Source organism: Amblyraja radiata, chromosome 33 (genome assembly GCF_010909765.2).
Source record: "Amblyraja radiata isolate CabotCenter1 chromosome 33, sAmbRad1.1.pri, whole genome shotgun sequence".
Lineage (NCBI taxonomy): Eukaryota > Metazoa > Chordata > Chondrichthyes > Rajiformes > Rajidae > Amblyraja > Amblyraja radiata.
Genome location: NC_045988.1, coordinates 28501475 through 28523831, shown reverse-complemented (window position 1 = coordinate 28523831; position 22357 = coordinate 28501475). Strand labels below are relative to the sequence as shown.

General features: G+C 47.2%; 1 protein-coding gene across 4 annotated transcripts in view; it reads right to left on the bottom strand.

The window, feature by feature from the left end:
- Nucleotides 1–22357, bottom strand: part of nfrkb (nuclear factor related to kappaB binding protein) — a 115540-nt gene that overhangs the window by 2321 nt on the left and 90862 nt on the right. For 3 of the 4 annotated variants that reach the window (XM_033049875.1, XM_033049876.1, XM_033049877.1), the window contains exons 25-26: nt 16136–16271; nt 14202–14984 (exon numbers count right to left, since the gene is read on the bottom strand). In XM_033049875.1, the coding sequence (XP_032905766.1) occupies nt 14877–14984; nt 16136–16271 (244 nt within the window). In that variant the 3' untranslated portion in view covers nt 14202–14876. Of the gene's footprint in view, nt 1–13176; nt 13180–14201; nt 14985–16135; nt 16272–22357 lie in introns of those variants that run through there. The other variant, XR_004416762.1, reaches the window with a different exon arrangement.

Sequence of the window (22357 nt, the reverse complement as noted above, 5' to 3'; positions counted from 1 at the left end):
ACCCGGGTCCGATCCTGACTACAGGTCTGTACGGAGTTTGTACATTCTCCCTGTGACTACATGGGTTTACCTGGTAGTTAGGGTGCTCCGGTTTCCTCCCACACTCCAATGACGTACAGGTTTGTAGGTTAATTGTCTTTGGTGAATATTGTAAATTGTTTCCAGTGTTAATGCTAATGTGTGGGGTTCGCTGGTCAGCATGTACTCGGTGGGCCAAAGGACCTGTTTCCGTGCTGTATCTCTAAAACAAGAACTAAAAGAATGTATCTTTGTTGTGGATCACACTCTCTCATCTCATTCGTTTTGTGTCATCATTTTGAAGGTGGATATTACATAGAAACATAAAAAATAGGTGCAGGAGAAGGCCATTCGGCCCTTCGAGCCAGCACCACCATTCATTGTGATCATGGCTGATCATCCCCAATCAATAACCCGTGCCTGCCTTCCCCCCATATCCCTTGATTCCACTAGCCCCTTGATTCCTAGAGCTCTATCTAACTCTCTCTTAAATCCATCCAGTGATTTGGCCTCCACTGCCCTCAGGGAATTCCACAAATTCACAACTCTCTGGGTGAAAATGTTTTTTCTCACCTCAATCTTAAATGGCCTCCAGTTTATTCAAAAGCCCCTGTCCCACGATGCGACTTCACCCAAGAGCTCTCCAGAGTTTAAAAAATTCAAACTCGTGTTACTTCATCACGAGTATTTCTTTACTCTTGGAACTTTTTCACACTGTTGAAAAAACTCGGGAGAGCTCTCAGGTTAACTCGCATCGTGGGACAGGGCCTTAAGACTGTGGCCTCTGGTTCTGGACTCGCCCAACATTGGGAACTTTTTTCCTGCATCTAGCCTGTCCAGTCCTTTTACAATTTTATATGTTTCTATAAGATTCCCCCCTCAGCCCAAACTCCAGTGAAAGTCCCTAACCCGAAACATCACATATCCATTCCCTCCAGAGATGCTGACTGACCTGCTGAGTTCCTCCAGCACTTTGTGTTTTGTTGAAGATTCTAGCATCTGCAGCTCCTTGTAGTGTGCTCATTGTAGAGTGGGGTTGCATCTGCGAACGTCTCTACACCATTCCCCACCGACTGTGGTGATTATGTTGATGAGGGTTGGGCTGTCAACTCCTGCCCTTTGACTTGTGTCACGAGATGTGTTGCTGACTTCAGGTTGCTCCCAGCTGGCCCGTGACATGGTGGACTTTATGGTGCTATATCATTGAACTATGCAGTGTGTTTGTTGAGTACTATTCACTTTTCAAGGTAGAGAGACCACGGGTAGAGTAGGCGATCGTTTCACTGAATCCTCGATCAGTCCACCTGGGCCTGTGTGATATCCTGGTTGCTAAACACTTTAACTCCCTTCCCCATTCCCACACTGACCTTTCTGTCCTAGGCCTCCTCCACTTTCAGAGTGAGGCCAAATGCAAATAGGAGGAACAGCATCTCATAGTTTGCTTTTGCAGCTTCCAACCCAGCAGTATGAATATTAATTTCTCTAACTTCAGGTAACCTTTGCATCTTCTATCTCTCTCTCTCTCTCTCTCTCTCCGTCCCTCCCCCACCCCAGTCATCATACTAGTTTCACTGTCACCCTGTTGAGTTTCATTGTATAATGTGTCCTCCTCTAGCCCACAGCCAACAATGCACAGTTTCCTTTTTGCACATCTTTCATTCATTTGTTCTCTATCTCGCTACATCACCGTCTATATCTCTTGTTTCCCTTTCCCCTGACTCTCAGTCTGAAGAAGGGTCTCAATCCTAAACGTCACCTATTCCTTTCCCCCAGAGATGCTGTCTGACCCGCTGAGTTACTCCAGATTTTTATGTCTATCTTCTCTCAAACTATCTTCTCTGGTGAAGCAAGATAAATATGTATAAAATAGTTTAGCAGATTTGCCACTTGTAGTTGATGTCCTTGACGTACTTTGATCTCTCCCAGTTACAGGTGTGCAGAGCATGAGGTTTAACGTACGTAATAAGATGGACACCACTTTGGCTGCAAAAACAAGGGGGCAGATTATTATCTCAATGGGGTTAGGTTAGGTAAGGGGGAGGTACAGCGAGACCTGGATGTCCTTGTACACCGGTCACTGAAAGTTGGCGTGCAGGTACAGCAGGCAGTGAAGAAAGCTAATGGAATGTTGGCCTTCATAACAAGAGGATTTCAGTATAGGAGTAAAGAGGTTCTTCTGCAGTTGCATAGGGCTCTGGTAAGACCACATCTGGAGTATTGTGTACAGTTTTGGTCTCCTAATTTGAGGAAGGACATACTTGTGATTGAGGCAGTGCAGCGTAGGTTCACGAGATTGATCCCTGGGATGGCGGGACTCTCATATGAGGAAAGATTGAAAAGACTAGGCTTGTATTCACTGGAGTTTAGAAGAATGATGGGGTATCTTATAGAAACATATAAAATTATAAAAGGACTGGACAAGCTAGATGCAGGAAAAATGTTCCCAATGTTGGGTGAGTCCAGAACCAGGGGCCACAGTCTTAGAATAAAGGGGAGGCCATTTAAGACTGAGGTGAGAAAAAACGTTTTCACCCAGAGAGTTGTGAATTTGTGGAATTCCCTGCCACAGAGGGCAGTGGAGGCCAAATCACTGGATGGATTTAAGAGCGAGTTAGATAGAGCTCTAGGGGCTAGTAGAATCAAGGGATATGGGGAGAAGGCAGGCACGGGTTATTGATTGGGGACGGTCAGCCATGATCGCAATGAATGGCGGTGCTGGCTCGAAGGGCCGAATGCACCTATTTTCTATGTTTCTATCATTTAGTGCTACATAGTCTAGTCACACAAAGCACTGCGTTAGGTCCCCTGACATTTAAACCTAGTTTTGAAGGGTTTTAAAAACAAAGAACACTCAACTGTGCTCTGTCTTTCATTCAGTGAATCCCTGAGCCCACATCTCTGGTCTGGTCTGGTGTGAGAATCATTTCATGTGGGTCAAGAAAATCCAAGGAGGAGTGTGGTGTGGCCCTCTGATGATGCTGGCTGCCTTTTAGAGGCAGTGACTCCTGTAAATCCCTTCAATGGTGGGGAGGTCAGAACGTGATGGACTGGGTAGTGTTCACCACTTTTTGCAGTCTTCATTCCAGGGTATTCGAGTTGCCAATCCAGGTTGTGATGCAAGCAGTCATTGTGCTCTCTACCATTCAGGAGAGTATTCGGCGACATTCTGGTTATCCTCAATAGCGAGGTCTCTGAAAGCAATAACACAGATAGGGTACTGAAGACTGCCTTTATTGATCAGATCAATGAGTACAGGAGTTGGGATGTCATGTTACAACTCTACAAGTGGTTGGTGAGACCACACAGAGTATTGTGTGCTGTTCTGATCACCCAGTTCATGAGGATGTTACCGGCATTGACTATGTTTGAGCTAAAAATAGTGACTGGGAAGTAAAATTCTAACATGTAAAAGGAATTCAGACAGGTACATGGATAGAAAATGCGGCACAGTGTAACAGCTGATAGAGATGCTGCATGTAGCACTACAGACCCAGGTGCTGTCTGTGTGGAGTTTGCATGTTCTCCCTGTAATTGCGTGGGTTTCCTTTGGGTGCTACAGTTTCCTCCCATAATCCCAAAGACATGGATCTTTGCAGGTTAATTGTAAATTGCCTTCAGTGTGTAGGGAGTGGATGCGAAAGTGGGATAACATGGAACTAGTGTATGGGTGATCGATAGTTGGTGTGGACTCAGTCTCCATGCTGCATCTCTAAACTAAAACTACAAGGTTTCAAGTGAAGATAGACACAAAATGATTGAGTAACTCAGCAGGACGGGCACCATCTCTAGAGAGAAGGAATGGGTGACGTTTTGGGTCGAGACCCTTCTCCAGACTGGTATATCAAGGTTTACAGTGATGTGGGCCCAATTCAGGTAGATGGGGCACTGCTGGACCTCCTGTTAGGAAATGAGACAGGTCAGGTGGCGGAGGTATGCGTTGGGGTGCACTTCGGGTCCAGTGATCACAATACCATTAGTTTCAATATAATTATGGAGAGGGTCAAAACTGGACCTAGGGTTGAGATTTTTGATTGGAGAAAGGCTAACTTTGATGAGATGCAAAAGGATTTAAAAGGAGTGAATTGGGACATTTTGTTTTATGGGAAAGGATGTAGAAGAGAAATGGAGGACATTTAAAGGGGAAATTTTAAGAGTACAGAATCTTTATATCCCTGTTCGGTTGAAAGGAAATAGTAAAAATTGGAAAGAGCCATGGTTTTCAAGGGGAATTGGACACTTGGTTCGCAAAAAGAGAGAGATCTGCAATAATTATAGGCAGCATGGAGTAAAAGTAAGGTGAAAGTAAATCCAAAGGGTTTCTACAGCTATATTAATAACAAAAGGATAACGAGGGATAAAATTGGTCCATTAGAGAGACAGAGTGGACAGCTATCTGCAGAGCCAAAAGAGATGGGGGAGATATTGAACAATTTCTTTTCTTCGGTATTCACCAAGGAGAAGGATATTGAATTATGTGAGGTAAGGGAAACAAGTAGAGTAGCTATGGAAACTATGAGATTCAAAGAAAAAGAAGTGCTGACACTTGAAAAATATAAAAGTGGATTAGTCTCCAGGTCCTGACAGGATATTCCCTAGGACATTGAGGGAAGTTAGTGTAGAAATAGCAGGGGCTATGACAGAAATATTTCAAATGTCATTAGAAACGGGAATAGTCCCCGAGGATTAATAATAATAATAATAAATTTTATTTAATGGGCGCCTTTCATACATCTCAAGGACACCTTACATAGTAATCGGAATAAAAACATATAATCGGAATAAAACAAGTAATTAAAGACATCACAGTGACACAAATTAAAAACAGAATTCAATCCAAAAACAGAAAATCAAAAACAGTGTGAAAAGAGAGCAGCGGCAGCCAAAGCGCGCCAGCGTCCACTCTCTCTTCACGGCAGCCATCTTGGACACAGACCTACAGGACTACAATTAGACAAAAAAATCATCCCCCCACAGTGGATAGCACTGTGGGGGAAGGCACAATGTCCAGTCCCCACCCCATGTTCACCCCAAAGTCAGGCCTATTGAGGCCACCGCAATTGCCTCTACGGAGGCCCGATGTCCCTGGCCGTTCTCACCGGGTGGTCTTGCCCTGGCATCGGGAGAGTCCTTTCGGCGGCTGGGCCACTTGGAACGGCCGCTTCTTGGTTGGAGCCCGCGGCTGCCGAAGCCGACAAGGCCGCGCCGGTTTGGAGCTCCCAGGCTCCAGATGAAAAAGTCAGCGCCCGCTCTCCGCACTGCCGCCTTGCCGCCTCTACGCACGCCGCCTCTCCGCTCCGCAAACCCGCAGCCCGGAGATGTTGCTCACGGCGGTCCAGCTCGCCAGAGCTCCAGCGCGGCGACCCAGGCAAGGCAAGGCAACAACGTACTGCGCATGTTGTTCCATTGTTTAAAAAGGGTTTGAAGAGTAAACCTAGCAATTATAGACCTGTTAGTTTGACTTCAGTGGTGGGCAAATTAATGGAAAGGATACTTAGAGATAATATATATAAGCATCTGGATAAACAGGGTCTGATTAGGAACAGTCAACATGGATTTGTGCCTGGAAGGTCATGTTTGACTAATCTTCTTGAATTTTTTGAAGAGGTTACTAGGGAAATTGATGAGGGTAAAGCAGTGGATGTTGTCTATATGGACTTTAGTAAGGCCTTTGACAAGGTTCCTCATGGAAGGTTGGTTAAGAAGGTTTAATTGTTGGGTATTAATGCAGGAGTAGCAAGATGGATTCAACAGTGGCTGAATGGGAGATGCCAGAGAGTAATGGTGGATGGCTGTTTGTCAGGTTGGAGGCCGGTGACTAGTGTGGTGCCTCAGGGATCTGTGTTGGGTCCACTGTTCTTTGTCATATACATCAATGATCTGGATGATGGTGTGGTAAATTGGATTAGTAAGTATGCAGATGATACTAAGATAGGTGGTGTTGTGGATAATGAAGTAGATTTCCAAAGTCTACAGAGAAATTTAGGCCATTTGGAAGAATGGGCTGAAAGATGGCAGATGGAGTTTAATGCTGATAAGTGTGAGGTGCTACATCTTGGCAGGACAAATCAAAATAGGACGTACATGGTAAATGGTAGCGAATTGAGGAATGCAGTTGAACAGAGGGATCTAGGAATAACTGTGCATAGTTCCCTGAAGGTGGAATCTCATGTAGATAGGGTGGTAAAGAAAGCTTTTGGTGTGCTGGCCTTTATAAATCAGAGCATTGAGTATTGATTTGATTTGATTTGATTTGATTTGATTTGATTCCTTTATTGTCATTCAGACCTTTCGGTGCCTGCAGTCATACACAATAATAATAAATAACAAAACATACAATAAACACAAATTAACATCCACCACAGTGAGTTCACCAAGCACCTCCTCACTGTGATGGAGGCAAAAGTCTTAGTCTCTGTCTCTTCCCTCCTTGTTCTCCCTCTGCGCTGAGGCGATCGATCCAGGCCGAAGATGCCGCCCTCCAGTCCAGCGGACCTACGTGGTGATGTCGCCGCTGCCGAAAGCCGGAACGCCGTCTCTGCTCCGAATCGGCCGCCACAGCCTCAACGAGTCGGGCCACCGCTGCATCAGCTCCAAGTCCCGCTGCCTCAGCTCCGAGTCCTGCTGCCTCAGCTCCAGGGCCGCTGCCGAAAGCTGGAACGCCGCATCAGCAAGTCGGGCCATCGCTGCCTTAGCCCCGAAGATGGCCAGCCTCGCGTTGGTAAGTCCTGGCTGGCTCTGCCTCCGGAGCCTCGAGGTCAGTCACAGGTTGGAGACCGCCAGCTCCGCCATTAGGCCTCAGCGCAGACGGAGGCAGAGAAGGGGGATACGACAAGAAAGTTGCATTCCCCCGAAGGAAGAGACAAAAAAAACATGTTTCACCCCCCCCCCCCCCATAACACAACCTAATAAACTAAAATTTAGCTAAAACAAGACAAAAAAAACAACAAAAAGTAAAAACTTTTGCAGGCGAGCCGCAGCTGTTCAACTGATTATGTTGAATGTAATGTATAGAAGTTGGGATGTAATGTTAAAATTGTACAAGGCATTGGTGAGACCAATTCTGGAGTATGGTGTACCATTTTGTTCGCCCAATCATAGGAAGGATGTCAACAAAATAGAGAGAGTACAGAGGAGATTTACTAGAATTTTGCCTGGGTTTCAGCAACTAGGTTACAGAGAAAGGTTGAATAAGTTAGGTCTTTATTCTTTGGAGCGCAGAAGGTTAAGGGGGGACTTGATAGAGGTCTTTAAAATGATGAGAGGGATAGACAGAGTTGACGTGGATAAGCTCTTCCCATTGAGAGTAGGGAAGATTCAAACAAGAGGACATGACTTCAGAATTAAGTGACAGAAGTTTAGGGGTAACATGAGGGGGAACTTCTTTACTCAGAGAGTGGTAGATGTGTGGAATGAGCTTCCAGTGGAAGTGGTGGAGGCAGGTTCGATTTTATCATTTAAAAATAAATTGGATAGTTATATGGATGGGAAGGGAATGGAGGGTTATGGTCTGAGTGCAGGTAGATGGGACTAGGGGAAAATAAGTGTTTGGCATGGACTTGTAGGGCCGAGATGGCCTGTTTCCGTGCTGTAATTGTTATATGGTTATGGGACCAGCGCAGGTAGAGATCGTGGTTACATGGACGAGCTGGGCTGACGGGCTTGTTTCTGTGCTCTGTCTCTGGGGCACTATATGGAATGAATGCAGGCATGTGGGATTAATATAGTGGGCAGGACTTACACTATGAAATGCAGGACTCTGAGGATGGTTATTTAACTGAAAGATCTAGGGTTACAGGTACATTGTTCCCTGAAGGTTTCAACATAGACAGGACCAACCCACACGTCATTGGGTTGTCAGGGAAACCTGCACAATCACAGGGAGGACGTGCAAACTCCATACAGATAGCGCCTGGGGTCAAGATTGAACCTGGCTCTTTGGAGCTGTGAGGCAGCAACTGTGAGCTGTTCCACTGTACCCCACCCATGTCTCTTCTGGGGTGGGGTAGAATGGGAGAGATCAGTTATGAGGGAGGAGTGTTGTAGAGTAGAAACATGAGCATTGCTCAGTTGGAGAGGGTGGCCTGTACACGGCGCCTTGTGTCACCATGACTCAAGATCACTTGCCTGTCCATTGTGAGTGCTCTGTGTAAGGGAGGGGAAGTCTTGACTTTAGCCTGGCATTCCTTCGCTGTGAAACAATGCGAGCCCGAGGTGATTGTGACTGGTTGGAGCAGTCGAACCGGTTCTGGTCTGTCCATGCTGGATAAACAGTGAATGATTGCCAGGTTTACTCAACAACAATCCAAGGCAACAGTTCTACCTCCCATGTGTGCGGACACATCAAACTGTATGAAATGACAGGGCGGGGAGCAGAGAGACCATCAAGGAGGTCTGTGTGTGTGTGTGGGGGGGGGGAGTGCAGCAACTCCTCGAGGTCAGGCTGCCAGTCCGGACACAAAGAGAATATCTCTTCATGTTAATATGCTTAATAAAGTTTCACATCAATGACGTTCCATTAGTACAAGGAAAAGTGAGAAATAAAATTGTAAAGGAGGAAGCTGCAGGAATGAGGATGGGGTGGATGGGAGGAGCGGTCCGTTGAAGGAGGGGGGGTGGGTGTGAGGGTGGGGCACGGATGACTGGGGAGGAAACAAAGTCTGAAACACCACAACAAGCAAAACTAATGTTTTGAGCACATACGTGCACTGCCAGTTATCTGAACTAAACCACATTTGCTGCAAGTATCAGTAGTTCAGTTGAGTTTATTGTCACGTGCAACGAGGTACAGTGAAAAGCATTTGTTGAGTGCTAACCAGTTAGGCAGGCGGGGGGAGCGCTGTCTGAGTGAAATTGACACGGTGCAAAGCCAAGGTGATACAGACACACACCGCGATGAACAGGAAGGTTGGCGCTGTAATTAAGACGGTGAAAGCACAGTATACGGAAGGGTCACGCAAGTCCTTTAAAAGAGGGGGAGGGGAGAAGTGAAGACAACGTTTAAGAAGCCAGAGATACACAGTTGTGAAGCTCGGCAGACATTAACAGTCGGTTATCCTACTTACTAACATGGCGCCTGCCTGCGGCGACTTTTGCGGAGCTCCGGAAAATAAAAGGCTCAACTACAACTTCCACTGTTTTGTAGTAAATGCCTACTATTTTCTGTGTGCTTAAGCAAAGCAAGAATTTCATTGTCCTATACAGGGACACATGACAATAAACTCACTTGAACTTGAACTTACTACTGCTTACGTTTTTTTTCCCCAATGAGCCAATGAAATTCACCGGTTAGCACCGGCTACAACCTACGAGGACCTTCGACCTCCTGGCGACCCACTAGGACCTCCTGGCGACCCACCTACGGCACGAGAATTCTCGCTACTCTCCATGGCGGCTTCATTCTGGTCGCCGTTAATTTTTCAACATATTGAAAAATTTGCGGTGACCATAATGAGGCCGCGACAAGTTCTCAGAATGCGGGAACTCCTCACGACCATGAAGGCGACTCCCCGGCAACCACCTGTGAACATGTGGCGATCACAGAGTCTTCTGCAGTCGCCTAAGTTGGACAGGCCCATTGGTGCTCCTCTTGCTCCAACCGTCTGTCTGTATTATTGATTTGACCGGCAGGTGGCAGTGCAGGGATATAACTGGGCAGGTCCTGCACCAACCAGAACTGCTAGAGGCAACATTAAACTGCAAGAGATGCAACGTGTACAGATTGAAAACGAGGTGCTGCTCCTTCAGCTCCTGTTGGGCAGTATAAAAACATATAAAATTATAAAAGGACTAGACCAGCTAATTGCAGGAAAAATGTTCCCAATGTTGGGCGAGACCAGAACCAGGGGCCACAGTCTTAGAATAAAGGGGAGGTCGTTTAAGACTGCGGTGAGAAAACACTTTTTCACCCAGAGTTGTGAATTTGTGGAATTCCCTGCCACAGAGGGCAGTGGAGGCCAAATCACTGGATGGATTTAAGAGAGTTAGATAGAGCTCTAGGGGCTGGTGGAATCAAGGGATATGGGGAGAAGGCAGGCACGGGTTATTGATAGGGACGATCAGCCATGATCACAATGAATGGGCTGGCTCGAAGGGCCGAATGGCCTCCTCCTGCTACTATGTAGCATTAGGGTAGATCATAATGGTAGTATGGGGGTATGGAGAATTAAAGTGACAGAGAATTGGAAACAGTTATGGTTCATAAATGATAGCAGAATTAGGCCATTCAACCCATCAAGTCACGGTGGCACAGCGGTAGAGTTGCTGCCTTACAGTGAATGCAGTGCCGGAGACCCAGGTTCGATCCCGACTAGATCGTGTGTGGGTGCTGTCTGTACGGAGTTTGTATGTTCTCCCCATGACCTGCGTGGGTTTTCTCCGAGATCCTTCCACACTTCAAAGACGTACAAGGTTTGTAGGTTAATAGTCTTGGTAAATGTTAAAAAGAAATTGTCCCTAGTGAGTGTAGGATAGTGTTAATGTGCGGGGATCGCTGGTCGGCGCGGACCCGGTGAGCCGAAGGGCCTGTTTCAGCGCTGTATCTTTAAACTAAACCCACTCTGCCATTCAATCATAGCTAATTGATCTTTCCCTCCTAACTCCATTCTCCTGCTTTCTCCCCACAATCCCCGACACCTGTACTAATCAAATATCGATCCATCTCTGCCCTAATAATATCCATAGACTTGGCCTCCTCTGCCTACTGTTGCAATTAATTCAAGATTCATCACCCTGTGACTAAAAAAACTCTTCCTCCTAAAGGAACGTCCTTTAATTATGAAGCTATGACCTCTTGTGGGCTAAAGGCTGATATGGAAACTACAACTGAGTTCTGGGTAGAAGGGCTGAAGATACGATAACTTTTTCCTTGTCACAACAGACACAGGCATTTCTGCCCATCACTCTGATTCCATCAACTAAGAGCCCACATGTAGTTTAGTTTAGTTTAGAGATTCAGCACGGAAACAGGCTCTCCAACCCACTGAGTCCGCACTGACCAACAATCCCTGCACACTACCACACACTATGGACAATTTACAATTTTTACAGAAGCCATTTAACCTACAAATCTGTGCGTCTTTGGGGTGTGGGAGGAAACTGGAGCACCTGGGGAAAACCCATGGGGTCACTAGAATGTACAAACTCTGGTTCAATACTGACTATAGGTGCTGTCTGTACAGAGTCTCTAGTGTAAACTCTGCCACTGCGCCACCATGCTGGATTTTTAAACTCATTGGCAGGGAGGAGAGAGGGCAAGCAGGACAGCGATGGGCTGCAGGACCAGTGACGGAATCAATCAGCAGTGGGTGGAACAATGAGGGGTGATGGTGACAGAGAGGGGACAGTGAGGAGGCAGGGTGGCAGAGGGGATGGTGAGGGGTGGAAGTCTTAAACATGACTAAACTCCTCAGCAGTTGATCTGGCTGCACTAAACCAGCTTCTCACGAGCGGCCTTTTCAAATGGTTGAGCTGTCGTCATTTAAAACGCAAAAAGCTAGAGTAACTCAGCGGGACAGACGGCATTCTTCTCTCCAAAGACGCTGCCTGTCCTGCTGAGTTACTCCAATATTTTGTGTCTATCTTCGGTTTAAACCAGCATCTGCAGTTCCTCCCTGCGCATCATGTAAAACACTGTGTGACACTGATTTAGGGAATACACATTTGTTTTAGTAAAGAAGCTGTGGATATTTAACAATCAGTTTCTAGAATCTCACATCAACAATGTTTTTGATAAAAAAATCTTAACAACCTTAACACATGAAGGTATTCACCAAGTGCTGTATTTCATTGCTCTGGACATATATCGGATATATTATTGTCCATCTCTGTATGTGTTGGGTGTAACACGACCATCGCAAACTAGTGCAGGACTGTCTTGTTAGTGGACTATTGAAACGCAGACTGAAACTCTTCTGATGGTGTTCTGACAAACTAAATATGTGTCTTCTCACTATATTTGGCTTGTGGAGGTACAAAATGGAGAATGGACTGGGAAGGAATTTCCCGGGATTCCAGATAGCACCGGTGGACACAGGAACACAGCTGTGCCAGTGAGCAGGCAGGGGTCCCACTGGGCCTTCAGTGGTGCTCTGGATCTGGGTGGTGCTCTGGATCTGGGTGGTGCTCTGGATCTGGGTGGTGCTCTGGATCTGGATGGAGCTCTGGATCTGGGTGGTGCTCTGGATCTGGGTGGAGCTCCGGATCTCGGTGGTGCTCTGGATCTCTGTGGTGCTCTGGATCTCGGTGGTGCTCTGGATCTCGAGGTCGGCTGTGGGACATGCTAGGGCACGGAGGGGGAGTGGTGGACTTGTGAGACAATGGATCAATGTGTCTGGATGGAGGTGTGGGTGGAATGGGCCACTGGAGGACCTGCAGCACCCTGGGGATTGATTAGGCTGTTTCTCTCCCTCCTTTTGGAAAATCTGACCACGCTGCCATTTTCCTGCTGCCGGAGTATAAACAACGGATAGCACGGGAAGCAGCAGTGACGAGGCACGTAAAGCGGTGATCCGACCAGTCAGAGGCCATGCTGCAAGATGCACTGACAGATGTCGACTGGAATATGTTCCAAACAAGTTCCAGTGACGTCAGTGAGTTCGTGACCCTCATCTTGGTAGTCATGAAATGCCTCGAGAGGCTGATCAAGAACCACATCTGCGCCTTCCTCCCTCGCAACATGGACCCGCTACAGTTTGCATACCGTCCGAACAGATCCACGGATGATGTGGGCTCCCAGGTTCTGAACACCACTCTCTCTCACCTTGACAGCCGGAAGGGGGGCTATGTGAGGATGCTGTTCATTGACTACAGTTCAGCCTTCAATACCATAGTCCCCACCAGACTTGTTGAGAAGCTGCTGGAACTGGGGCTGAACACTCCCGTGTGCCTGGGTCCTGGACTTTCTCACCCTCAGGCCCCTGGTGGTCAAGATGGGGAGACATACCTCCAACCCCCTCACCCTGAACACATGATCCCCCCCAGGGTTGTGTCCTCAGCCCCCTACTGTACTCCCTGTACACACATGACTGTGTGGCCAGGTTCAGTTCCAACACCATCATCAAGTTTGCTGACGACACTGTGGTGGTGGGCCTGATCTCCGATAACAATGAGAAGGCCTACCGGGAGGAGGTGGCTGTCCTGGCACTCTGGTGTCAGAACAACAGCCTCCTCTTGAATGTCATAAAAACTAAGGAGCTGATTGTGGACTTTAGAAGGGCACAACAACCGAGGACGTACACGCCACAGGAGATAAATGGGACTACTGTGGATAGGGTGAGCTGCTTTAGTGTGCTGGGAGTCCACATCACACGCTGCCGCACTGGTGAGTAAGGTAAGGCAGTTATCACCTCAGGCAGCTGAGGAAATTCAGAGTCTCTCTGAGGATCCTTCAGTGCTTCTACTCAGGGGCTGTAGAAAAGCATCTTGTCCGGCAACATCACAATCTGGTTTGGGAACTGCTCTGCCCAGGACAAGAAGGCCCTGCAGAGAGTAGCGCGTTCGGCCGAAAGCACTATGGGAACTACACTCGCCCCCCTGCAGAAACTATACATCAGAAGGTGCAGATCCAGAGCCAGCAACATTATGGGGGACCCCTTCCACCCCAGCAACGGACTGTTCCAGCTGCTACGGTCAGGCAAACGCCTCCGCTGTCATGCTGTGAAAACAGAGAGGATGAGACGGAGTTTCTTCCCACAGGCCATCAGGACTGTAAACTCTTATCTCACCAGGGACTCATTTACTGTTGTGTTGTGTCTTTTTTTCTAACATGTAAATACTGATTTTGTATTCTGTTCTGTAGTTTTTGCACAATCCGCAGGCATTGCCACTTTCATTTCACTGCACATCTTGTATGTGTGTGTGTGTGGGACAAATAAAGTTGACTTGACGAGATCAGGAGGCCCAGCGCATGGTTCGGACGTGGCCTGCGGTGGTACAGAAGAACTGACCGTCGTAGCTCAGTCAGTGAGAATGTGCAGGGGAACAACGCATCTAATGGGAATTTAGACATGGAGATATTTTATGAAGGGACGGTTTAGATCAGCCATAATCTTTCTGAATGTCAGGGTATGCTCAGAGGCAAAGGCCCTGACTTCTGCCACTGCTTATTACTCTGGCAGCAGTGGGAGCTGGAATATCCTGGCCAGTTCAGTCACTCATTGTTGTGCAGTTGACAACAAACAGCACGGTTTCACAAAAGGTCAACAGCATTGATGGCAGTTTTGATTGTACAATACCTTCAATGTGGTGAAATGACAGCAAATGTAGTGCAGGATAACAGAGAACACCAGAAACTGGTTAGAGCATTGTATGAAATGGGTCTGAGACACAGCACCCATGTATTGGGTCGAGGCAATGTTAATATGACTATGTACAGTCGTTATACACACACACACATATATATATATATGACTATGTACACAGTATGGTGGGCAGAGGACCTGGGGCAGCTTCTGCCCGACGCACCCTCACATGGACCCAGCTGCCTTCAGACGTCTCACGATTGTTCCGAGCTTTCCCCCTTCTCAACGGATTCACCACAAGGCCGGCTGTGCCCTCGGTCGAGAGCGAGACTTATTACGGGTGCACCAAACATCATCGGGACCGGCACGGGCTGGCGTAACGAGCCATCGGTCTGTGGACCGTCACTCAGGGAGGATTCCTGCTATGACATTCATCACTCAGCTGTTCTATTGAATTTATGTACAGGTTCTCACAATGTATTTCATGAGGATGAGGCAGGTTACAAGTCTGTGTATGTACAGGGGGCTCCTGGCACTGGGCACAGAGCACGAGGTGTGAACAGAGAAGCAGACGATGGAGAATAAATAACATGGAGTCTGTGTGAGAGACAGTGCCCGTGTTCACGAGTCTGGTGGCTGTTTCACTGAGGAAGCTGTGGTCACAACAACAGTGGAGATCGGCTTGGTGGAGCTGATGGACGTTCCCTGGTGAAGGTGCTGGATCCTCACCTGTGGAGTGAGTGGCAGAGGGAGCATTAGAGCTGGGTGGGAGAGGAGAGAGAGGTAGGAGGGGAGGGAGAAGCAGGAGGAGAGCAGGAGGGTGAGGAGAGAGGGGAGATGGGGAGAGGGGAGAGGGCAAGGGAAAGGGAGAGGGAGGGGAGGGGAGGGGAAAGGGAGGGGGGAGAGGGAAAGGAAGGGGAGAGGGATAGGGGGGAGGGGGGGAGGGGGGGGAACCACAGCGGTTGAGGCAGCAAGATCGATCCAGTTCTGTGAACACACGAGTGAGCTGCACACCTCTGCCGACACCGCGGATCACATCCACCTGCTCCGGAACTGGGAACAACCCACACTAGCCTGTTGCTATTCAATGAGGCAAGTGCAGATGCCTCCTCCTCATTCCCTGCCACAAGAGACCATTGCTGCAGCTACTTCCCACCATCCTATTTACAGCCCAACCTCTGTTCACCACACCCCGGCACCCAGAGCTCACACACAGTAACACACACACAGTAACAGTCACACACACTGTAACACACATACACACACACACAGTAACACACACACACACACAGTAACACACACACAGTAACACACACACGGTAACACAGTGACACACACACGCACAGTAACACACACACACACGGGCCCTGCCGTCACCACCACTGATCCTCAGGTGTTTCCCACTGATGTTTTGTTGGTCGTAACGTCACAGAGATTGAACGAGCCTGGTCCAGTGCCCGGGGTTGTTCCTGGCTGGCCACACTGGCAATTCTCACACCTCTTCCCAATGTTATCAATATGCTGGGAAAGAGTGGGTGAGGGGGAAGGTGGGGAGGGGGCACCAGGGTAAGCACCTGGGGCTGCTGCCCGACTTTGTGCTGTCATGAGCGTGCACACAGTGCTGAGGAGCGGAGGGCGGGTGAGGGAGGAATCCGTGGGCACCAGGTTTCACTACTCAACTTGCACATCTAGCCCTCCCTGACATCCACCATCCCAGCAACCCCTCTCTCCACAGCGACAACCCCCCCACCTACCCCCAGCCCCCCTCTCTTTCTCTCTTTCCTTCCCCCGGCCCCCTCTCACCCTCCGCCGACCCCTCTCCCCTGGATCCCCCCTCATCCCCCCTCCCCCGGACCCCCTCTCCCCCCCTCTCCCCGTACCTGTGTGGCCTGCCCCTGGTGCTGGAGCTGCTGCAGTTGCTGGGCTGTGACAAAGCTGACGGGTTTGCTGCCGGCAATCAGCTTGGTCCCCGCAGGCATCGTGGTGAGAATGATGTTCCTTCCTAGTCCACTGATGCTGCAGGAAGACAAAACTCATCCTTAAACCAACTCATGTCCACAACATTGATTGTAAAACAAATTACTTCTGGTCTATCAACCTTACTCTCCGTCTCTCTCCTTAATGCCCCGGTCTGATTCCCCGTCCAGCTGGGCCACTGACCAGATGCAGTGCTCTGCTCACCTCTCTGTTCAGCCGTTGATCACCGGTTGTGCAGGCTGGCCCCACTCTACCTGCCTGTCCACACACCTCAACCCCAGCAATAGACACGGAGAACACTGGTAGCTCCCGGCTGCTGAATCAGCCAACCCCCCTCAGGGACAGTTTCATCCCAGCTGTTGTGTGTAAGAAGGAACTGCAGATGCTGGCTTAAACCGTAGACAGACGCAAAAAGTTGGAGTAAATCAGCGTGACAGGCATCATCTCTGGAGAGGGTGACGTTTCGGGTCGAGACCCTTCTTTTCGACCCAAAACGTCACCCTTTCCTTCTCTCCTGCCTGTCCCGCTGAGTTATGCAGCATTTTGTGTTATCAGGCAACTGAACCACCCTACCACAACCAGAGAGCAGTCCCGAGCTACTATCTGCTTCATTCAAGACCCTCGGACTATCTTTATTCAGACTTTACTGGACTTATCTTGCACTAAATGTTATTCCCCTTATCATGTATCTATACACTGTAAATGGCTCGATTGTAATCATGTATTGTCTTTCTGCTGACTGGTTAGAACGCAACAAAAGTTTTTTACTGTACCTCGATACACGTGACAATAAACTAAACCTCTCCCTTTGTGCTGTGTCCCAACAGTTTGATCTTGTCTAGTTTTTAAAGCAAAGGCTATTATGACAAGGTTGGTTAGTACTATCTTCTCTCCCCTCCATGTCTCTACACCCTGACACCTGCTCATCGCCTCACTGCTCCACTTCTGTTGGAGAGTCCGGGCTCTATTTTGTTTCAGATTTCCAGCATCTGCAATTTTTGGTTCCATCTACTCAACTGCAACTGGGATAGACAATATCCACACCCCCTTCACCCAAGAGTTCAGAGAACAAAGTAAAAATCTATCGCCATTCCCAGAAATGTATTCCATTCAGCCCAATAAACCAGTCCTCTCACTTCAATTGCACCGTAGCTGGCCTGTATTGTATCATGCATCTGTCTGTGACATAACCCTGATTTAACAAAGTGCATCAGTACAAATCTGAAGAAGGGTCTCGACCGAAACGTCACCCATTCCTTCTCTCCAGAAATGCTGCCTGTTACTCCAGCATTTTGTGTCTACCTTCGATTTAAACCAGCATCTGCAGCACTTTCCTACACAAAGTACATCAATCCTATATAACCATATAACAATTACAGCACGGAAACAGGCCATCTCGACCCTTCTAGTCCGTGCCGAACACGTATTCTCCCCTAGTCCCATATACCTGCGCTCAGAACATAACCCTCCATTCCTTTCCCGTCCATATAACTATCCAATTTATTTTTAAATGATAAAAACGAACCTGCCTCCACCACCTTCACTGGAAGCTCATTCCACACAGCCACCACTCTCTGAGTAAAGAAGTTCCCCCTCATGTTACCCCTAAACTTCTGTCCCTTAATTCTCAAGTCATGTCCCCTTGTTTGAATCTTCCCTACTCTCAGTGGGAAAAGCTTATCCACGTCAACTCTGTCTATCCCTCTCATCATTTTATAGACCTCTATCAAGTCCCCCCTTAACCTTCTGCGCTCCAAAGAATAAAGCCCTAACTTGTTCAACCTTTCTCTGTAACTTAGTTGCTGAAACCCAGGCAACATTCTAGTAAATCTCCTCTGTACTCTCTCTATTTTGTTGACATCCTTCCTATAATTAGGCGACCAAAATTGTACCCCATACTCCAGAATTGGCCCCACCAATGCCTTGTACAATTTTAACATTACATCCCAACTTCTATACTCAATGCTCTGATTTATAAAGGCCAGCACACCAAAAGCTTTCTTTACCACCCTATCTACATGAGATTCCACTTTCAGGGAACTGTGCACAGTTATTCCCAGATCCCTCTGTTCACCAGCATTCTTCAATTCCCTACCATTTACCATGTACGTCCTATTTTGATTTGTCCTGCCAAGATGTAGCACCTCACACTTATCGGCATTAAACTCCATCTGCCATCTTTCAGTCCACTCTTCCAACTGGCATAAATCTCTCTGTAGACTTTGAAAATCTACTTCATTATCCACAACCCCACCTATCTTAGTATCATCTGCATACTTACTAATCCAATTTACCACACCATCATCCAGATCATTGATGTACATGACAAACAACAGTGGACCCAACACAGATCCCTGTGGCACCCCTAGTCACTAGCCTCCAACCTGACAAACAACCATCCACCATTACTCTCTGGCATCTCCTATTCAGCCACTGTTGAATCCATCTTGCTACTCCACCATTAATACCCAACCATTGAACCTTCTTAACCAACCTTCCATGAGGAACCTTGTCAAAGGCCTTACTGAAGTCCATATATACAACATCCACTGCTTTACCCTCATCAATTTCCCGAGTAACCTCTTCAAAAAATTCAAGATTAGTCAAACATGACCTTCCAGGCACAAATCCATGTTGACTGTTCCTAATCAGACCCTGTTTATCCAGATGCTTATATATATTATCTCTAAGTATCCTTTCCATTAATTTAATTAATATCCTGTCCGGACCTGGAGACTTATCCACTTTTATATTTCTCAAGTGTCAGTACTTCCTCTTCTTTGAATCTCATAGTTTCCATCGCTACTCTACTTGTTTCCCTTGCCTCACATAATTCAATATCCTTCTCCTTGGTGAATACCGAAGAAAAGAAATTGTTCAATATCTCCCCCATCTCTTTTGGCTAGTTATGCATGGACGAGTTATCTGGAATATTGGTGCGTGGCTAATGTAGCTTTATTTACATCCCAGGTTACTGAGGAAGGCAAGAGAGGAGATTATAAGAACCTTAACAAAGAAATCTGTGTCTTCTCTGGTCACAGGTAAGATCCCAGAGGACTGGAGAGTAGCTAATGTTGTTCTTTTCATTCACAAGGGTAGTGAGAGTCCAGGGAATGATGGACTGTTGAGCCTCATGTCCCCTAAATAGGGGAGCTATTGGAGTGAATTCTTCAGGATATGATTTACTCCCATTTGGAAGAGAATGGGTTAATGACTGTTCATGGCGAATCGCGTCTTACAAACCTGATCACGTTTTTTTGAGGATGTGACGAAGGTGATCAAAGAGGGGAGGGTGATGCATGTTGTCTATGTGGATTTTAGTGAGGCTTTTGATGAAATCCCTCATGGTAAACTGATCCTAAAGATGAAGATGCATGGAATTCTGTATGGATTCAGAACTGGCTTACTGATAGAAGACAATGGGTTGTGGTGGACGGACAATATTCAGGCTGGTGGTTGTGACCAGTGGAGTTGCAGGGATCTATGAGGAGGCCCTAAGGATTAACAGTGACTTGGTCATATGGTTTCAGAAGTGGTTTACTGAAAGAATACGGAGGGTTGTGGTAGAAGGACAATATTCAAGTTGGACATTAGTGACCAGTGGAGTTCCACCCGGATTTGTGCTGCTGTTTGTGAAATATATAACTGACTTGGATATAAACGTAGATGAGTTGGTTAGTAATGCCCCTGTCCCACTTAGGAAACTTGAACGGAAACCTCTGGAGACTTTGCGCCCCACCCAAGGTTTCCGTGTGGTTCCCGGAGGTTTTTGTCAGTCTCCCTACCTGCAACCTCCGGCAACCACCTGCAACCTCCGGGAACCACACGGAAACCTTGGGTGGGGCGCAAAGTCTCCAGAGGTTTCCGTTCAGGTTTCCTAAGTGGGACAGGGGCATTAGTTTGCGGATTGTACCAGGATTGCTGGAGTAGGAGACTGTGAGATATGCTGTCAAAGTATATAGTGCAATATAGATGAGCTACAGAAGTAGGAAGAGAAATGGCAGATGGTTTAATCTGAGCAGGTGTGAGGTGTGGTACTATAGGAGGTTGAATGCTAAGGGAAAATATTCAATTAATGGCAAGACCCCTAACAGCACTTTTCCTGCCTCTAGCTTGTCCAGTCCTTTTATAATTTTATATGTTCCTATAAGATACCCCCTCATCCTTCTAAACTCCAGTGAATACAAGCCTAGTCTTTTCAGATGTTAGATTGTGTTTAATGTTTTATGTGTCATTCCTAACTGTCACTGTATGTTATGTTGTCACTTGCGGGCAGAGCACCAAGGCAAATTCATTGTTTGTGAATACTTGGCTAATAAACGTCAGACAGGCCCCCTCACTGTCCATCTTCAAAGCCAGTGTTAAAACACATTTATACTCCCTGGCTTTTGACCATGCATGAGACTTTTCTCCTGTTTCTAGTGTTTGTTAATATTTCTTTATTTTGAATATCTTTACTTACTCCATCTTTTAATTGTTATTATTGGTGTGTATTAACTTTTTTTGTCAATGATTAGTGATGTACAGCACTTTGTTGCAACTAGGATTGTTTTTAAAGTGCTCTATAAATAAAATTATTATTATTATTATTATTATTCATTCATTAGGCAGCATTTGGTGCATTGTATACAGTGGTGTGGGCTGAACCACTTGCAGCTCAATACTGACCAGGCTAAGGAATTAGTGGTGGACTTTAGGAGGAGAGGATCCCTGTCCCCTGTCTCCATCAAGGGTGTGGATGTGCAGTTTACCCAGGAGTACAAATACCTTGGAGTTTACATTGACAGAAAAACTGGTCCGGTCCAGGAATGCCAAGGCACTGTACAAGAAGGGGCAGAGCCGTCTGTACTTTTTGAGGAGGTTCCGCTCTTCCAACGTCTACAGTGAGATGCTGCAGATGTTTTATCAATTGGCCAGCGCCATATTCTATGCTGCCGTGGGCAAAGTCAGCGGACACCAACAGAATCAACAAGCTCACCAGGAAGGCTGGCTCTGTCCTGGGGGCGGAGTTGGATTCATGGGAGGTGGTCTCAGAAGGGAGGATGCTTCTCAAACTGCAGAGCATCTTGGACAATACAGCTCACCCTCTCCATAACACATTGGTCTACCTGAAGAGCACCTTCAGCAACAGACTGGTTCCACCAAGATGCAGCACAGAACGCCACAGGAGATCCTTCGTCCCTGTGGTTATCAAACTGTACAACTTCTTCCCCTTGTGTCGTGGGGTAGGCTGAGACTGACTCCACCCCCAACATCTTTGCACATCCCTCATCCTGGACTTTTTGACTCAATAGTTTAACTTCATGTTTGTGCAATGTTACTTATGTGCTGTGCAATAACTGGTCACTTAAAAGTCATTGTTATTATAATGCACATAACATTTTCAATGCCTTGTAACTACACCTTTTGACTGGTGGCAGACCAATTTCCCTCTGGGATAAATAAAGTGATATTGTATTGTATCATAGCTCTGGTCGCCTCATTACAGGAAGGGCATGGAGCTTTGGAAAGGGTGCAAAAGGAATGTTTACCAGGATGTTGCATCTGATGGGGTGTATTAGCAGCAGGGAGAGGTTGAACAGACTTCGATTGTTTTCACCAGACCTCCCATAAGATCTGAGAATGTACTTGGTCAGGCTCTGGGGATTTGTCCGCCTTAATGTGTTTTAAAGCCATAATGCCCCCTCTTTGGTCAGAGGCAACACAACTCCTGTGCCTCAATTCCTTAGCAGCCATGATAGATATTTGCTATCTCCCCCATCTCTTGTGGTTGTACCCAGAGATGGCCATGTTGATCTTTAAGGGCATCTTATTATCTCTTCACTTGCAGAGAGGCTCGCCTGATCCCAACTGCCTTGGTCTGACATTTGCCTCCTTTCTTCTGACCAGAATCACATCTATCACCAACCAGGCCACCCCACACTTACCAGCCTTGCCCTTCACTCTAACTGGACATGATGCCCCTCTACTCTGCTATCTCACTTTGGAAAGCCTCCCACTGGCCAGCTCTCCCCTCACCTGCAAACAGACTATAAAACTGTTTAGAAAATTACGATATTTTTAATTTCTTTCTCCCAGGGTAAGGGAGTTCAAAACCTGAGGGTTAAAGTGAGAGGGGAAAGCTT